General features: G+C 40.6%; 1 protein-coding gene across 11 annotated transcripts in view; it reads right to left on the minus strand.

The window, feature by feature from the left end:
* Positions 1-18,509, minus strand: part of RALGAPA2 (Ral GTPase activating protein catalytic subunit alpha 2) — a 277,139-nt gene that overhangs the window by 94,071 nt on the left and 164,559 nt on the right. For 10 of the 11 annotated variants that reach the window (XR_006173556.2, XR_010599988.1, XM_042846557.2 and 7 more), the window contains 2 exons: positions 14,737-14,892; positions 6,503-6,661 (listed from right to left, as the gene is read on the minus strand). Coding sequence is in view for 9 of the 11 variants with exons in the window: in XM_042846557.2 (XP_042702491.2) it covers positions 6,503-6,661; positions 14,737-14,892 (315 nt within the window). In the remaining 2 variants the exon portion in view is untranslated. Of the gene's footprint in view, positions 1-6,502; positions 6,662-10,676; positions 10,696-14,736; positions 14,893-18,509 lie in introns of those variants that run through there. The other variant, XM_042846576.2, reaches the window with a different exon arrangement.

Here is an 18,509-nt window from a genome sequence, read left to right on the forward strand (position 1 = left end):
CAGATGAGATTTTATTATTATTTGTATAACTCTAGCAGTGTCGTAGGTATTTATGGATAAATGTGAGGACAAGGTCCCTGCCCTGAACAGCTTACAAAGTAAGGGCTCAATCCTGCCAACATGTGCAAGTAATTTTACTCAGGTGAGTATTACCATAAATCTATTCATCTGCATAAGGATAGGTCCCATAAAAAACAGTTACCTACCTTTTGTAACTGTTGTTCTTCAAGATGGGTTGCTCATGTCCATTCCGTTCTAGGTGTGCGCGTGCTCACGTGCACAGTTGTCGGAGACTTTTGCCTTAGTGGTATCCGTAGGGCTGGCTGTGGTGCCCTCTTGAGTGCCGTGCTCATGCGTTGGTATATCAGGCGTTGCCGGCCCTATGACCTCTCAGTTCCCTCTTGCCGACAACTCCGACAGAGGGGCAGGAGTTGGGTAATGGCATGGACATGAGCAACACATCTAGAAAGGTAGGTAACCATTTTTTCTTCTTTGAGTACTTGCTCATGTCAATTCCATTTTAGATGACTCACAAGCAGAAGGAGGAGAGGTGGACTCTGAGTTCACAGTCTTGCAGCACTGCTCTACCGAAGCCAGCGTCGTCTCGGGATTGCTGGGTAAGCGCATAGTGAGACCTGAACGTATGGACAAATGACGAGGTGGTGGCCCTGCAGATATTTCAAGAAGAAATTCAAGGAAAGTATGGGCCCCCTAATTGAATGAAGGAGGCAACCTAGTGACAGAGGATGTGGAAAAAGCTAATGTACTCAATGCTTTTTTTGCCTCTGTCTTCACGAACAAGGTCAGCTCCCAGATTACTGCACTGAGCAGCACAGCATGGGGAGGCGGTGACCAGCCGTCTGTGGAGAAAGAAGTGGTTCAGGACTATTTAGAAAAGCTGGATGAGCACAAGTCCATGGGGCCGGATGCGCTGCATCCGAGGGTGCTAAAGGAGTTGGTGGATGTGATTGCAGAGCCGTTGGCCATTATCTTTGAAAACTCCTGGCGATCGGGGGAGGTCCCGGATGACTGGAAAAAGGCGAATGTAGTGCCCATCTTTAAAAAAGGGAAGGAGGAGGATCCGGGGAACTACAGGCCAATCAGCCTCACCTCAGTCCCTGGAAAAATCATGGAGCAGGTCCTCAAGGAATCAATTCTGACGCACTTAGAGGAGAGGAAAGTGATCAGGAACAGTCAGCATGGATTCACCAAGAGCAAGTCATGCCTGACTAACCTAATTGCCTTCTATGATGAGATAACTGGCTCTGTGGGGTTTGTCCGATGCGGCAACCGAGGACTCGTGAGATGGGAGCATCGGCATAACCGGCATGACCCAGGTATTCCAGTAAGGCCACTGCGCTGGCCACAAGCCCTGTTGCCAGGTCAGCATCGCTGCGGCAGATGCAACCTCTGGAGCCCAGTTGCTACGGTGCTATCTCAGTGAGGGGCTGGACTCCCTCTCCAAGCTGGAGAAATCCTCCTCTGGTGACCAGGGCAGGGCCTGGGTGACTGTTGCCTTGAATAGTCAGACTGGTGACAGGAGTAGTGGGAGCAGCGCCATGTTGGGGAGTGTCCCAAAGGGCTCGGTGACTGTTACTGTCAGCGCGAAGATGACCGGTGCCGACTGTAGGGTGACCAGTGCCTCCCTCTGGGCAAAGCCTGGTGTGAGGGTGGAGACCGGGAGCGGGGCGACAGCGACCAGTAGTGGCACACCGGTGACCTGGGCTGATGCGGAGACCAAGGGCACGATGACAAAGGGCTCTGCCTTGGCTCTGGAGACTGGTGGCACTCACTCGCCTTCTGGGAGGCCTTCACAGATGGCTTGTCCTCGTAGGGAGCCTTCACCAGGTTCATTGCCACACACAGTGCTGGCTGTGGTGGGAGAGTCCTTTGCTCTCTGGGCGCCGGGAGCTGAGAAGGCGTTCACTGTGCCATCAGTCTGGGTCCCCTATCGCTCCCCGGAGTTGTTGGTGGATCCCTTAGGGGGGTAAGTAGGTCCTCTTGGGAGCATGTCCCCTTGCGTCTCTGGTGTGGGTGGGCAGACCAAGCATGGTCATTTGCCCAATGCCCCTTGGTCCGACTTGCTCAGTGCCAGATCCCTCTTCTTTGTCTTCTTCTTGGGCACCGGCGAAGGGTGCCGAGAAGAGCCCAGTGCCAAGGGTGCGCTACATTCTGAGGCTGAAGTGTTGGGCATTCCTGAGGCTAGGCAAAGAGCGGCCTCCATGAGGAGGCCCTCAAGCGAATGTCGCACTCTTTCTGTGTCCTGGGACGAATGTTCTTACAGATGCGACACTTTTCTTTAATGTGGGAGTCCCCCAGGCACTTCAGACAGCTGCCACGTGGGTCACTAACAGGCATAGGCCTGTTGCAGTCAGAGCAGGGCTTAAAACCTGGAGACCGGGGCATGCCCTGCCTGGGGCAAAGTACCCGCCGGGACCCTAACTGACTAGCTATAGTACTTAACAGCTACTTCCTAACCAAGGGCGGCTCTATGTTTTTTGCAGCCCCAAGCACAGCAGGCAGGTGGCTTTCGGTGGCGAGCCTGCGGACGGTCCACTGGTCACGCGAATTTGGCGGCATGCCTGCAGGAGGTCCACCGGAGCCACGCCATCAGCGTCCCCGCCATCAAAGCCGCGGGACCAGCGGACCTCCTGCAGGTGCGCCTCCAAAAGCCACCTTATTGCCGCCCTCACAATAACCAGCAGGCCGCCCCCCGCGGCTTCCTGCCCCAGGCATGCACTTGCTGCGCTGGTGCCTGGAGCTGCCCCGTTACTAACTAATAGAATTTTTCACTTGACCAGAGCTCAAAGAGCCGGGAAGCGGGAGCTGCCGCGTTACTAACTAATCTACTATAAAAAACAAACTATTTACAGCTGGAACATGAGGTTCGATGAGTAGGAAAAAAACCCACTGATCACTTGCAAAGCAAGGGAAAGAGGCGCTCCGACCAACCACCACGGGCGGTAAGAAGGAACAGAGGGGGCGTAGGGCAGGAGGCACCTGATATACCGACGCATAAGCGTGGCACTCAAGGGGGCGCCACAACCAGCCCTACAGATACCGCTAAGGCAAAAGTCTCCGACAACTGTGCACGTGGGTGCGCGCACATCTAGAATGGAATCGACATGAGCAAGCACTCGAAGAAGAACATAGGATATGCAAACAAGGATGTGGTAAGAAGGGTAGCAATAAAAAGTTGTCTTGTCAGTTCCATGATTTTGTACGGATTACTTTTTATGTGACTATCTTTCAGTATATCAGGTGGAGGGGTGGCCTATGGTTTACAGGCCTCTTTAAAGAAGCATATTTTCAGGAGGACCTTGAAGAATAAAGAAGGGGGTAGACAACTTTTGGACTACGTCAAGGGAAGTTCCAGGCAAAGGTTTGTATGAAAATTATTTAATTCCTGGGTTTTATAAAAATTTAAAAACACAAACAAAAGATGACAGGTTCTATCAACATGTATACACAAACACCCTTTATGCACACATCTCTTTCTCAGTGCAGTATGGACTCAGAGACAGTGAACACAGGGAGGTACAGAATTGACTTTGCATGACAGTTACTGCATGCACACTATGAAAGACAAATATTCAGAATGCCAATGTGTAACACGGTGCTGGGGCATCCAGAGCTGTGAGCCCCCATGCTACCTCTCTGCCTCATCAAAAGTGAGGAGTTTCTTGGTGAGGAAGACGGGGTCACACAGTAAAATATGGAGTTAGCAGGATTTTATTATGAATAAAAATACATATGTATCAATTGCCAGCTATACTTATAGCACTTCTCAAAATGTGTTAAATCCCTAACATAAAGAGATTTCAGTTTAAGGGTCCAATCCTCTGAATTGTTGAGAATGCTTAATTCCATCTGAATTCAGTGGATGTTGAGGGTGTTCAGTACATTTCAGGACTGGTATATAAATCCCCAATTGTGGACTCTGATTCTATGGGAGTGTTAGCTGCACAAGAAATACACGACTGGGCCATAAATCCATATGAACAAAAAAAGACTAGAATTATCAATTCCTATGCACTCTCAATGCCCATGCTGAGGCCCATTAAAATCAATGAGACTCCATGCAGTCATAAGCTTTCACCCATGTGGATCTTTTTGCCTTAATGAGGGAGTTTGGTTGAATAAGTAAATTGAATATATATTACAATGTTCTCTCTTCAGTAAGTTATGTAAGTTGATATTATTTTAAGGAGCCAAAACAAGATTACCTTTTGAAGAATTATAAGTGTCAGAGGGATGAAAAATAAATATAATAATAGAAATAAACTATAGTTGGATAAAATTTACAGATGTGGAAAGAAATGGACCCCTTCTTTGACCACTACTAATTCTGAAGTAAGTTATCCATGAAACACAAAAATTAATATTCCCCACATTGCAAACACCTGCTTCATTACAATCACTAAGAAAAAAAAGGTTTTTTGTTGTTGTTGTACACACTAAAAGAAGGCAAGGTTAAATAAACCTTTTGAATATAACTACTTCAGTTCTATAGTAAGCAGCACTAGTTAAAAGACTGGGGAATGGGTAAATTATAGTACCAAATGGCTGAGAATTAATCTCTGATGACTAGCTGCAATCTAACGAGGCATCTGTGTCCCAGGGAACCCACAGTATGTCCCTGGCGGTATGTGTAGTGTGTAGAGTCTGCATGGCATTCTTTGTCCTCTTTTGCAGGCAGCTTTTCGTCTCATTGTTTAGAATATCCTCATGCATCTGTGACGCGTGGAATGCATTCATACTAACAGACTTACTATTGTTTTCTCTCAGAAGCTTTGTTGAGCAAAGACTGCATCACAGTTCCTGATAATTATATTGCTTAATTAATCAAGACAAAAAAAATTTGCAAATCATTGCCTGGTTGCCAAGCAGGGAGATAAAAATGAAAACAATACAAGCTGAAGCAATATAACAAAAGTAACAGCTATCTGATCAGAAATTCTTATATAATGAAGCTATTAATGCTAAATCGGTTAATGTTAACATTGCTCCAGGTGTCTCTACTTAGATGCAAACAAAAAGGCTAACATTATGTATATAAAAGGCCAAATGTTGCCATGGATTCTGTAACCTGATAGAGAGGACAGCCTTTTCATTTGATTAGGGAATGCAATTTAAATACCAGGGACTGAAGCCAAACAACAGACATTTCTCTCTGCAAGCCTCTTTCATTCACCCTGGGGTCAGTAGCTGGTGAACAAAAGGTCAGCCACACTTGCCCTGGAAATGTCTGGATTAATTTTATTACATTGTAATGGTTTGTACTTTAAATGTAGGGATAACACTAAATTTCCAGTTGGCTATTATTCTTTATGCCTTTGGGTGTTTTTTTGACTAATATGTAAAAGAGAGACAGCTTTTCTTGGATCGATTCACACAATTTTCAAACCAGCTTATAATGCTAAATTCTAAAAAATGTTTATGAAACTCTCATAATAAGATATTGTTGGCTATATTATTGTATAATACTTCAGCATTCTAAGATGTCATTTTCACTACTTTTAAGTCCCTGACAAGTGGATTGCAGATTCTTTATATACCCAAAATAAAAGTTTAACAGCAATAAAAGGTCATAATTTTAAAAGTTGCAAATTCTAAGGTTTATTTTTGTAAATGTATGCTGACAAATTACTAGTTATTAAACTGTACAGTTCTTGTATCTTTCACTAAGTTCTGAAAGATGTATCATATTCAACTTGAAAAACGTGTCACTGGATTTATGCATCATTTCTGCACTTGGCAGTGCTCCAAGACAAATATCATCCTTTATGTATGAAGGAGATGATACTGTGGACTATAGTTACTTTTATAAAATAAATGTTGCCTTGAAAAGCTAACATATCAAATACATTAGAACCAAAATTTACACACACACACACACACACACACACACACACTTTCAGCATTTAAAATATAAAAATCCCATATTTATGTAAACAACTTTTTAGACAATGGTTGCTTTTGCTTTGAGATTTAAATCCACATTTACAAGGAAGTTGAAAAAAGTTACACTATTTTAAATTGTTGACAAAAACAGAAAAGAAATCAAAACATCTTACAAATACAAATTTTTTGACATTTCACACAAAAACAAGGATGCTGAGTGAGAGGAATCACACACAATTCTTAAATCATCCCAGTGAGTCAGATTATTGCAGAGGTTTGAGGGTACATACAGTACCATCTGTGCAGCAGTAGCTAAGCATGATGGGGTGAATTAATGCCAAGGGAAAGCCTGAACTCTAAATTCCCTTGCTTTTATTAGTTTAAATGGATCTTTGCCATTGTTTAAAAAAAATCTTTCTCCTACACTTTTAGAATTTGCTAAGCATTCATGTAATATGAATATGTTCTTCATTTCAGATCTAACCATTTAAATCTCTATTCAGATTAAATTTTCAGAATAAAATTTCCTTTAAGCTACACAAGAATTGTTGGCCATTTGAACAATGTTTATGATGGACACAAAGTAGTCAAAACATACCTCTGGTTTCTTCATTATCTCCACGAAAAACATGTGATTCTTCATTGGATAAATAATAATTAAAACATCTCCAAAATCTGTTGGTATAATACCCCTGCGGTAGTTCCTGGTGTGCTCAGACCAGACGATGTGAACCTCATCATTTCCCAAGTGACGAAGCTGCAACGGCAAATTGGCTCTTTATTAATCAGAGTGATAACAACAGTTTATGAGGGGTCATGGCTTACAAATTGAATTACAATGCTTGACAGTAGAAATATTTCATTACAGAAAAGGTTAAAATATTGCTTTTTCTATGCTTGTTGGAATTAAAAGCAACTAAATAACTTGCCTCATTCAAAACACATTGTTATTTAATGGTTTGATTAAGTAATTATCAAATTATCAACTTGCATGAGGTGTACATACACAGTATATATACAGATTTCTGTGCTAATCTGGATTATTAGACCAAAATGTTAATTAGTGGAACATTTTAATTCAATTAAAATATTATAGCTTTCAAAGTGATAGGAACTGCTATGATTCAGATTTCCATTTCACACTTTCCATTGTGGCTCCCCATATCCTAGTTTCTCAAATATCTGAAAGATTCACTTTTGGGTCTGAGACGTACTGTGCTATATCTGTATCAGAAGGCAAACTGTGTTTTGAAAAAGTGAGCAAAATCTCTGAAGTAGTTTTTGAGTTATGACAGAATAGGAGAAAAATTACCTTTTTAAAAAAACACAAAATATGTCGGAGGTTTAAAGTTGAAACGTAGTATAGAAATAGTCCTTATTAAGTAGTAGTGCCTTTTCTTTGCGAGGAAAAAAATGTTTGTGAGTTAACAAAGGTAAAGTCATTTGAAAATTACATATTGAGCATCCACAATAGACTGCTTCTGTTATACACTTTACCTTGACATTATATCTATTATTAAAGGTGATCATTTACGCCTATGCAGAGGGCCAGCACAAGACCTGTGCAATACTTAAATTCCATTTAAACCTTAAAATAGATAAAGCTGGTGATTAAAGTGAAGCATAGGCCTTGTTCTGGCCTTCTGTATAGTGATGAATTTCACGCTACTAGAATTGGATGGTAATTTTTAACAGTAAAGGATTTCTATCAAAGTTGCAAAACAACATTGCGAGGATCAGAATGCTAACAACAGTACCTTTGCTTATGACATTATAGGTTAATAATACCTGGGATTTATACTTAAGCAAAGCAAAATAGGACCTGTTCATACAATAACTCAAGTTCACAGCTCATTATTTGATTTTACTTGACACAGAAAAGTTGCTGAATTTATTTCTCTAATTTATACATATAAATGAAAATCCATTTCAATCCTATCTACAAAACAAGTAATCATCAGTCCCTCATTCTGCAGTTTGAAATGTGTAAACACTACACAAAGTATTTTTTTTTCCTGGACCAATACAGATTAGCGTAAATTAACTTTCTCACTATCGTGTCCATGGCTACAAGCATTTCATTATTTTCTAATGATATCTGATGACTGAGATAAAAATAACAATAATGTGTGAATATTGGGACTATTGTAAAGTAAAAAGGTAAAAGGTAAGGTAATATTGTAAAGTAAAAAGGTAAAAGGAAAGTGGAAGGGAATGTGGTGCATTAATATATTAGTTTACTAGCTGAACAACAGTAAGGGCCCAATTAGACCACCTGTACTCACTGAATAGCATTTTTGAAAACAGTTCAATGCGATTATTTTTGGAAGTGCAACTCAATGTAAATGAGGATTAATATATATATAACCCAACTCATCAAATATAGGCTTGGAGTTAAGACAGAGCTCTAGTAGTAGCTTTGCAACAAATTAAAAACCTGCATTGCTTCAATTTTTAAACCTTCACTAATTTAACAAATTTCAGTAAATAACATACATGAGTTCACAGAACACCCTCTTCATAGATTATCCAACCACACAGGAAAATGCACAGGAGAACACAAGCACATTCATTTAATTGTAAGATACAAAGTTATGAAGAAATGCCTCCTATAATGCTCTGCCTCAGAGTACTCTGGAAGGACAAACAGCATCTTCAGGTGTATAGAAAGCAGGGAGCAAAACATAGGACCAAATCCTTTTAAAAATGTAACATTTTTTAATCATATTAATTCTTCAACCAATGATTTCTTATATTTATCAGCACTTTTCATTCTGAAGAATCCCAAAATACTTTACAAACATTACAGTGATCGGTCCACCTACGTCTGAAACATAGCCACTTCTAGAGTGCTAACATAGTAGCCATTCTGAATCAGCAACACTATATTTCGTAGTAGGACTTAGATGCAAGAGAACATCCAAAACAGGAGGAAATTAGGCCAAAAGAATGTAATTTTGTTAGTTGCCATTTAACCAGGAAACAATGGCTTATGCCCCTATTTTTTGCAAAAACCACAATGGCATACTTCATGATCACACATGATTGGAGCCTAGGCTTTATGTCTTTTCTGAAAGATATCTCCCTTCAGCAGCATAGCGCTCCTTACTTAGTACAACGCTTTTGGCATCAGTTTGATACTCACTTAGAAGAAAGACAGACACCTACTGAATCATGAACCTCACTTCCTATAGCTCCTAGGATTCTCTGAGACGTTACACCCATCCAAGTACTCGCAAGGCTACATTCTGCTTCATCTATGAGATACAACACAATCACAGCCCAAAGTAACATGCCAGAAACATGCATTTGCTTTACATTAGAATGACAATTGCCTTTAAAGCATAGAAGACCATTTATCATAATATTTCTAAAAAGACATATCTCCTTGATCAGTAGTAGTATTATTTGTACTACAATAGTGCCTAGGGGCCCTCGCCATAGACCACATTGTGTTAGGCACTGTACAAACACAGAGCAAAAAGACATTCCCCACCTCCAGAGACTTACAATCTAGTGTACAAGATGAAAACCAACAGATAGATATAGACAGATGGGAATATAAGTAAACAATGAGACAATATTGTTCAGCATGACGGGCAGTGGTTTCTCCACCCAACAGCTTAACCATTGTCAAGTTTTTTGTAGATATCATTGCAAAGCAGAATTTTGAGGGGGATCTGAAGGTGGGTAATAAGGTAGCTTTGTGGATGTTTATGCCAAATGCCTTCCAAATACATGGGGCAACAAGGGAGAAAGCACAAAGGTGCCTGTTTGAAAATTTAACAAGTGGGCAGTGGAGACTGGCATCATGGGCCAAACAGAGGCGAACGTCGACAGCTCAGCAGTGAATGAGAGATAAGTAGGATGGGGATTTACTATGAAGGGCCTTGAAAGTGAACGCAAGCAGTTTATGTTTGATTCAACAGAGAAAGGGGAGCCTATGGGGGGATTCAAAGAGAGGTGACATTGTCAAAGTGATGGGCTAGGAAAAAGAACTTAGCAGCAGCATTCTGAATGGATATGAATGGGGAAAGATTGCACTTGTCAAGGCCAGAAAAAAGAATGTTGCATTAATCAAGGCGCAAGATGATGAGAGTTTGGGCGAGAGCTTTAGTGGATGTAGAAAGGCCGTAGCTTAGCGATTTAGATATAGCCTGGCTATGAGGACCCAGAGAGAGATCGGAGTCAAAGGTGACACTCAGGTTATGGCCTGCCTGACAGGCACGATGGTGGTGTTGTCCACAGCGATAGAGAAAGGAGATAGTAGGGAAGATGTCAGAGGGGGAAGATTAGGAGCTCTGTTTTAGCCATGTTTAGCTAGACATTCACAAAATGTCAGGGAGGCAGACGGAGGCTTTAGGTTGGACAGAAGACAACATGGAGTAGAGATGTAAATCTGTGAGTTGCTGGCATGGTTGTTAAATTTGTGTTCGCGGCGGAGATTACCCAGAGATGAAATGTATAGGCAGAAGAGAAAGGGACCTAAGCCAGAGGCCTGTGGAAGTCCCACAGAAAATTAGAGGGCAGATGAGGAAGGACATGCTGAAGTAGAGATTAGAGGGTTAGGAGGGGAACCAGGAGAGGACATAGTCTTGTAAACCAAAGGAGGAAAAGATTTCACTGAAAATTCAGTGAATTCTGACAATATTGATTATATCGTTATAATACCGTACCTATCGATTTTTTTGAAAGATCAGCTTTTGTGTTTTGCTAAAACATGGTTATATTGCCAATGACAAGGAATAGTAAAACCATAATACACTAACTGTAGACTTCTTACTTGGATCACTGAAAGAAAATAATATTTTGGATTTTGTGTGCGATATATCTAAAGCTTCTGAGCACAAACTAAACAACAAAGGAACAGTTTTGGCTATGGCCAAATAAGCAAATACATGAATAATTCAGAGCAAAAGCGACGAGCCCTCTCTCCTCCAAATATACATAGTTTGAAAAAACCAACCAACTGACCATGAAAAGGACGAAACAACTGGAAAATAAGACAAATAAGTAGACTGTCGTTTTAAATTGAGCCCTGCTCTGAAAGATACTGGAGAGGTACATAAACATACATTCAAGGAAGGAAGCTCTTGCAGTTGTTTGCATTTTCCGTCTCAAAACTTCATAGATGAGTATTAATTTATAAACTGCACATAAAGACAACTTTAATCATCTGAATGAGATTTACACACATTTTTAACCACACATTTGTTCAAGTACAGTAGTTTCCTTAATGTCTCAATTAGATCAAACCATGAATATACATATAACTTTGGTCAATTTATAGCCTCTAATTTGAATTATGCCATCATTAATCATGTCTCGGCTGCACTCCCTCAGCTAGAATATGTGCTTCAGAATGTACTTGTCAGTTACAGCACAAATGCTCATTTTTCAAGCCTTACAAAAACAACTCCATGTTCTGAGGCTAGTCGTGCGCCGCTTCCACTCACTCACTTGAGTAAATAGTTTTAAAGGCACTCTGCTTTAGCTAGTCTACATGCTGCCTGCCAGGCAACACGCCACTGCTGACACTGGTCATGGTACACACCTAATAGTCTGACCTCCTTTTCCTACTAATTGCATTACTTAGCCAGCTGGCTCCAAAAAGGAGTCGTCTGTTTGATTGAAGAATTCCTGCTTTTGGGTAGGCATGGCTGCTACTTTTACTAAGTAACAGTCAGGCCTGACATCCCCATTGTTTGTCTGACAGTGAGCCCATCCTAAAATCTAAGTTTTATTTGTAAATTAACCAAGAAACTTCCTGCCAGAACAGCGCTGCCTGGAGACTGATAATGTGTGCCTTTCATTCCCTTTCACTCTTACTGTATCACTGCCAATTTGTTTTTCTGCTGCTGGCCAGCCTGAGGCTATAAAAGCCTTGTAAGACATAAGTGCAATTATAGTCCTGGAGTCAAATGAATTGGACAAATCCAATAGCACAGCTCTGTCCCCACTTTGCAAACCCCTACAGCTGTTAGATTAGCTGCTAAAAATCTAATCTAGCTAGAGCTAACAAATTTCTGAAGCGAAGGAGCAAGAGTTCAGTATAGGGTTGCAACCAGATTTCTGAATTGAAAATGTTCTACTATGACAATGGGAGAAGATGGAATAAATCACTTGGAAATTTTGCAGCTCATTTTTAAACTGTTAGGTACAATTTAGTTAGACTAAGACAAGGAACTGTAGGATGCTGTTACTGAGATTGATTTTTATTCTAGCTGTGAGATATCTGATAAAAGTTTTAACACTAATGATGCTAAATCTTACAGCTGGAAAAGGTACCAGCTGAATTTTGATTATGTCAGTAGGAAAGCTTTTGTTCAGGGCCAAGTCTTTTAATATTATTTGGAGTTGTAGCATTTATTTTAAAAAGAGCAACAACATTTTTAACACAAAAACTTTATTTTTAAAATGTAGGCCATACAAAAATATGTAAAGGAAAAAATATTTGTATTATTGTAGTCTATAGAATTACTGGGCCAAATTCATCCCTGATGGATGTGCACTAATTTTAGTGAATTTTACACCAGAAGTGGATGCATCCCCTTGTGCCTAATAAAAAAAATAAAACACCATAACGAAATATTTAGGTGGAGTTACTGCATCAGACTGTAATTCCACAACCATAGAATATACAGCCCACTGTACCACTGCAGTATTTACAGGATGCTTCCTTGGCCAGCAGAGGTAAAACGTTCTGTTATACTCTTGGGTTTGCAACCTAAGCAAGATGATCAGCACTCTGAGTCTTCTGCCTGGAGACAGGCAGAAAGAATAGAGCAAAGAATACAGATATGAAAATAGAGCTACTGGCCTACGAGCCACCAGGTTTCATGCAGGATAAAGTGTCATTGAGAATCTGCCTGGTGGAAGCAGAGGGAAAGAGACTGCTACCCTTCTCTCATCCTTGAGTGGCAGCACACTATGAGTCTCACCTTTCTGTAATACAAGTTCTTTTTTTTTTTTTTTTAAACATAGCATTGGATATTTCTGTAGCAGCATCAAATGAATGAAAACTACTCAAAAACATGAGGTTTTAATGCCACAATATATAAATCTCTCTTAACTTCCCAACAGGAGTTGAGAAAGAGATGACAGGGAAAGGAAGGAGTAGAAAAAGAAGTATAAAACTCCTTGTGGTCTTGACATTCTTCTCCACTGATTTAAGATGGAAACATGGATTCCTCCTACGTGAACATTTGGATGGGTAACATCAGTCCTGTTGTGAATATGGCAGATACATGTCATGATCTTATCTGAGAGTATCACCCAGATCTCGCATCTCTCTCTTTCTCACTCCTGGATGACTGACACGACAAACCCAATCTTTTCATGATTTGTTCTGGTCAGGTATTGACTCATGTGCCGAAAAAAAGGTGTGCGTGAGGGCAACTATGACATTTTTCTTCTGATTGAACTACACGAGAGAGTCACATGGACAAGTTTATTCAAGCACATAGCCCTATCTGGTTCTGTTGGCATATAGACCTCTAAATGTGGGATTTCATAGCTTAGTTCTCGGAGCTGGTCTGCGTACTGCTGTTGGAGTTCCAGTGGATTATTGTTTTGGGGGATTTCAACGTTTATACTGATATTAGCTCATATGGATCAGCAAGTCAGATTTGAAGAAATGGACACCTTGGATTTTACCGTGAGGATGAGGGAAGCTCCCACAGGGCTTGCTGTATATTCATCCTGGTCTTTGGAGCTGGTTTGGATATCACAGATATTCAGGCTCAAACCATCAGCTCATTGGTTTCACTGTGAACCTTATTTCATATCTATTATCATTGCTAGAACCAAATCTCACAGACCCAAGTGAAGATATGATCTGAAGGCAATGAGATTGCATAGGTGTGAATTAAGACCTGCAGGATCTTTATTACAAATATTATGGGAAAAGGAAAAGACACAGCTTGACTAACAAAAAATAGGATGAGTTTGCAGGGCTGGTAGTCAGAAATTCCATCTTTTTAATGTTAACTAAGCAAATGTGATATGGAAATCAACATGTCAATGAATATGGCACCTCACAATGACATTTAACAGTTATTTCTCAGGGCACAACCATATTTTAAAGCAAACGAGTTAGCTATGGTGCCATTACTGATTGATCTTAACAATTCACTTTACGAGGGTAGGGTGCCGACCATCCTTAAACCACGCAGAAGTTTGCCACCTGTCCAAAATATCTCTGAATTCTGGAGTGCCCGCCAGTTACTGCTCAATCTTAAATGAAAAAGTAGCTGGATATCAACAAAATTCGGAGTTGGTTCCTGTCTGGGTTCTGGCCATCCTTTGAAGCGGAGATTGCTTGTCTGGATTGTGAATGATCCAATCATGGTTTTAAATTGAAGTTGGTTGGTGATTTTTGCTACTATAACTCAGCACTTTTCTTTCATTCCTTTTCTTTTCCTTTATTAGACTCAATGGCTCATTTATTCATCCATGGTTGTATTTTAAGAGAATGATATTTTATCACATTATATTGCCTGTGTTTTTATTCTATTGTACTGAACTCTGAAGGTTTTGGCAGTGAGGCAAATGAAATAAAATGATTGCTATTATTATTACTAATATGGTATTTGATGCTGCCATGGAAATGCAGAATCCAATGTTCACAAGGCACTTAATTTGGGGGATCTAGCTGCAGAATTTAACTCCCACGTGGCTGCAGAATAAAGAGGGGTTTGCATACATAGCACAATTTATGTTCCATTCAAATTTTGATTTGAGCATCTGAAGATTAACTCCTGTATTTCAAAATAATGTACTACTAATATCTTAAAAATATGTCTATCATAGTAAATGATATAAGTGAGTTACCTTTTTGGTCAGTGAATCATCTGAATCTGACGGCATTCTTGTGGACACATGAAAAATGACTTCCACAGTAGAGGTAGCATAATATGGTGCTGTTTGTCCTGTGCTGCCATTACGTTGCAGACCACCCATAAATCCACAATGTGTTGAAAGATCAACCTTATTGATATAAAAGGGAAAACAATAAGGAAAAAACCTTCTCCTTACTGAGCCACATTTAAAGGATATTATAGCATAGACAATCAACGCTCTGTGTGTGTGTGTGTGTGTGTGTGTGTGTGTGTGTGTGTATGTATATATATATATATATATATATTTAAAGTGTTAAGGCTTTAATTTTCTGCGCGTGGGGGATCTTTGTACAACATTTTAGGATACACCAGCTTTCTGTTTCTGTATCTGTAAGCTGCTAAAAAGAAACATCTCTAAAACTAATAACCAGACAGTCATAATGGAGACAAGGTGATTTGCTTACCTGTTAATATAGTTTCTTTTAGTCTTTAATGGGTCATTACAGACAATTGGTATTATATCTTTCTACTAGCAAATGACAAGAGGGATCAAAATAATTCTGTAACACTAGGCTCCTTCATTCTGGCTAATGCTGTTTGAGCAAAGCAGTTCAAGAAACCTGAGAGTAGTTAACCACACCCATGCACCCTTAATGAAAAATCAATGTTAAATATGGAGAAAACACAAACAGGGAAACCACAGGTGAAAAGAAGAGCCTCTCTCACTAAGTGTGGTTACCATTACAATTTAGTAACAAATATAAATATCTAAAAGCATAGATACTCACTACTGCTTCAGTCTTATAAAACCTTTAGAACTGTAAAACCCCACTTTAAACGGCAAAGGGGAGTCAAAGTTTGCACTCCACAGCTCAGCAATCTTGGCTGACCCATTAAAAAGAGAAGCTAAAATTAGGGCAATAGAACTATCTGTTTTCTCTTATATCCTCTGGGTCAGTGCAGACAGTGGGAACTTTAATGGCAATATCACTATAGGCATTACTGTAACAACAGTCAACAGACCACAATATACAGGGCTTCCTTGCAGGCATGCCAAACTGGCAGTGGCAAGAGAAATGATGTAGGAATGCCTAGGTTTACAGCCTTGCAGAGTTCTAAAAGGAAAGCATCTCTCTCTTTCTGCCTGTGAGATGGCTAAAACCCTGTTAGTGTGGGCTCTGATGGTTGGAAGGTGATACCTGCTTTAGACCACAGAGATGAGAGAACGACTGAGAGGTGTATCTGGTGATTAAGTCCTTCAACTCCCTATACTGCTGTAAGATGAACAAAAGGTCAGATAACTGCTTCTAGGGCTTTTTTAAGCGTGACCCCCAGTTTCTTCTTTACATTAAAGGTATGCAGTAATTCTCATTATTTAGAAAGGATCAGAGAAAAGGAAGGACTCTCTTCAGCCAATTTGTCAGGGAAAGGAACATGGGAAAGGAATTAGTGAGGGCCAATTTGGTTATCATTGCATTTTGATTAAAGAGCTTTGAAGGGAAGGGTCTGAAGATCTTCCATTCTCTTAGCTGAACTGATGGCCTCTAGAAAAACTGTCTGAAGGGCGGAGAATCTTTTGGAGACTTGTCTTACAGGCTTGAAGAGAAAACACAGGAGGGCATATAAGACCAGGTTCAGATCGAAAGGGAGTATAAACAGTTGGAAAGGGAGTAGAGCCTTGGCTTGTTTATTGCCTTACTACCTTTGGTTCTGATCTAAAAGGAAACGGTTCAAATTTGCTTATCTTACATGTCGAAAGTTGTTTTTTTCCTGTTAGCTATGCAGACTCGGCCTCTGAGCTGAAAGTTAAGCTAGGTTCTTTTTACTGTTTCATGCATTATCACTAGTATTATGGACCCCCTAGGTCAAATTCTGCCTTCAGTTGCACCTCAGTAGGATTGCACAGTGTACATGAGGACAGAATATGGCCATGCAGTTGGACCTTAATTAACAATCCTCTTGTTGATGTGTGATCCAGAACAGAATCCAGCTCACTCTTCTCATCGCTGCAGTGACTCTGCAGGGCTAACAAGAGTAAACAGCTGTAAAAATTTACTTTTTTCACTGAAGCAAGGAGAGTAAGACTAAACACATAGAGCAGCTCTGTTGAAAAGAGGATTCCATTTTTGGAGAGTAATTTTCTGACTATAATTTCCTTTATGGAATAGGACCACTTCTGGGTGAGACTCCACTGGCCTTTTCTTGTTGCTACTTTTAGCTCTCTAGCTCAGCTGTGCTAACACAGGTCTGTCTATTTGAGCTGGAAGGCACACTTCCAGCTGCAGCAAAGACATACCCTGAATGGATGAGGCGGTATACTGCACCAAGGTGCCCTGGATCAAATGAAGAATACTGAGATGCCACTAGCCTAAGATCTCAAGACCTTCTAATGTAACTTTTCCATTGGCAGGGAAAGAGAAAAGATGTACTACCTGTGGCATGTAGGTGGTACAAGGCATCAACCTTAAGAGCATCATCCTCATTCAAAAGGTGGACAGCAGAAGAGGAGCTTCTGTACCTTCCAATTTTCTGGTATAATGTTTAGGTCCCTGTGGGGCAAATGCCCATAGCTGTCATATAAGGAGAATACCTAGATCTGTGGTTCCCCTTAATGGATCGGACGGAGGCATAGCCAGTCTGCTCTGCAATTCCTTTTTCGAGACTATGTGAATATGCAAGCGACCATGGTCATGTTCATCTTCACCACTCTGCCCTTTAGATCACAGCTGAAATGAAGAAGGACAAACTACACTGGCCAGTGGCCATAGTTTCAGAGGTGCTAAGCATCCACAGTTCTCATTCAATTCCGCTGGATCAGTGGGTTCTCAATATCTCTGAAAATCAGGTCCTTAGTTCCCAGACAGTTAGGAGCTCTCTGATTTAATCTGGCAGCCTTATGCTACTTTGTGACAAAAGTGAGCAGTACAGGTCAAGAAGCTACAGATGACCCATAATAGATAATATCCTTTCACAGTCAACAGCCCAGGGATAAGTTCAGGTCTAGTGAAAGAGAGTAGCAGCTCTAATGGGTACAGAAATCTCATGAGTCAGAGCTGAAGAGAGTACTTATGGAAGTGAGCCCACTAATAGATGGATCTATTTATTGAGGTTATTTATCGAGTGCTAGTCTTTGTAGTATGCAAGCTTTCTAGGCAAAGCAACATGAACTTTGAGGTAAGCCTCTGCAAGAGCAGAGATTTGATCCCTGAAAGCCTACTGACTCAAGGCTTTAGGAAGAACAGCTTGCCACAGTGAGTACTGAGTCAGGGTAGGGGCAAAGGATTTATTGGACTATAACTTCGCTCTGGGATTATAGTAAGGATCAGACAATACCTCTTGGAATATCTGGTCTCAGAATGTAACTCAGATGAATAGGTCTTCCTCAGAAAGATGTGTAAAGAGGTTCTCCCGCTAATGAGTAACAGCTAACATCATCATCACTTTGATGGAAGTCTGGGGGTCAATGGCTAGACCAAACTCTAGGGCTTTATTGATGTATTAATATTATTAATATTGACCACAAGACAAAAATGTAGAGAAACAGATAATGGGAATGTAACAATTTACATCCAGGGCATAGAGACAAACTTCCATGTTCACTGCTGGAATCACTGACTTCAGTCATAAGATGAGGAAAGAACCAGCCAGGAAAAGGAGTTCAGAACCCCAATGAGACTTTGGAGACTACAAAAACCACATGATACCCTCTCTGGTGGGACTTGGCTCACTGTCCCAACAATCAGCAGGTTTTCAGCATCTCCTGAT

Source organism: Chrysemys picta, chromosome 3, assembly GCF_011386835.1.
Source record: "Chrysemys picta bellii isolate R12L10 chromosome 3, ASM1138683v2, whole genome shotgun sequence".
Lineage (NCBI taxonomy): Eukaryota > Metazoa > Chordata > Testudines > Emydidae > Chrysemys > Chrysemys picta.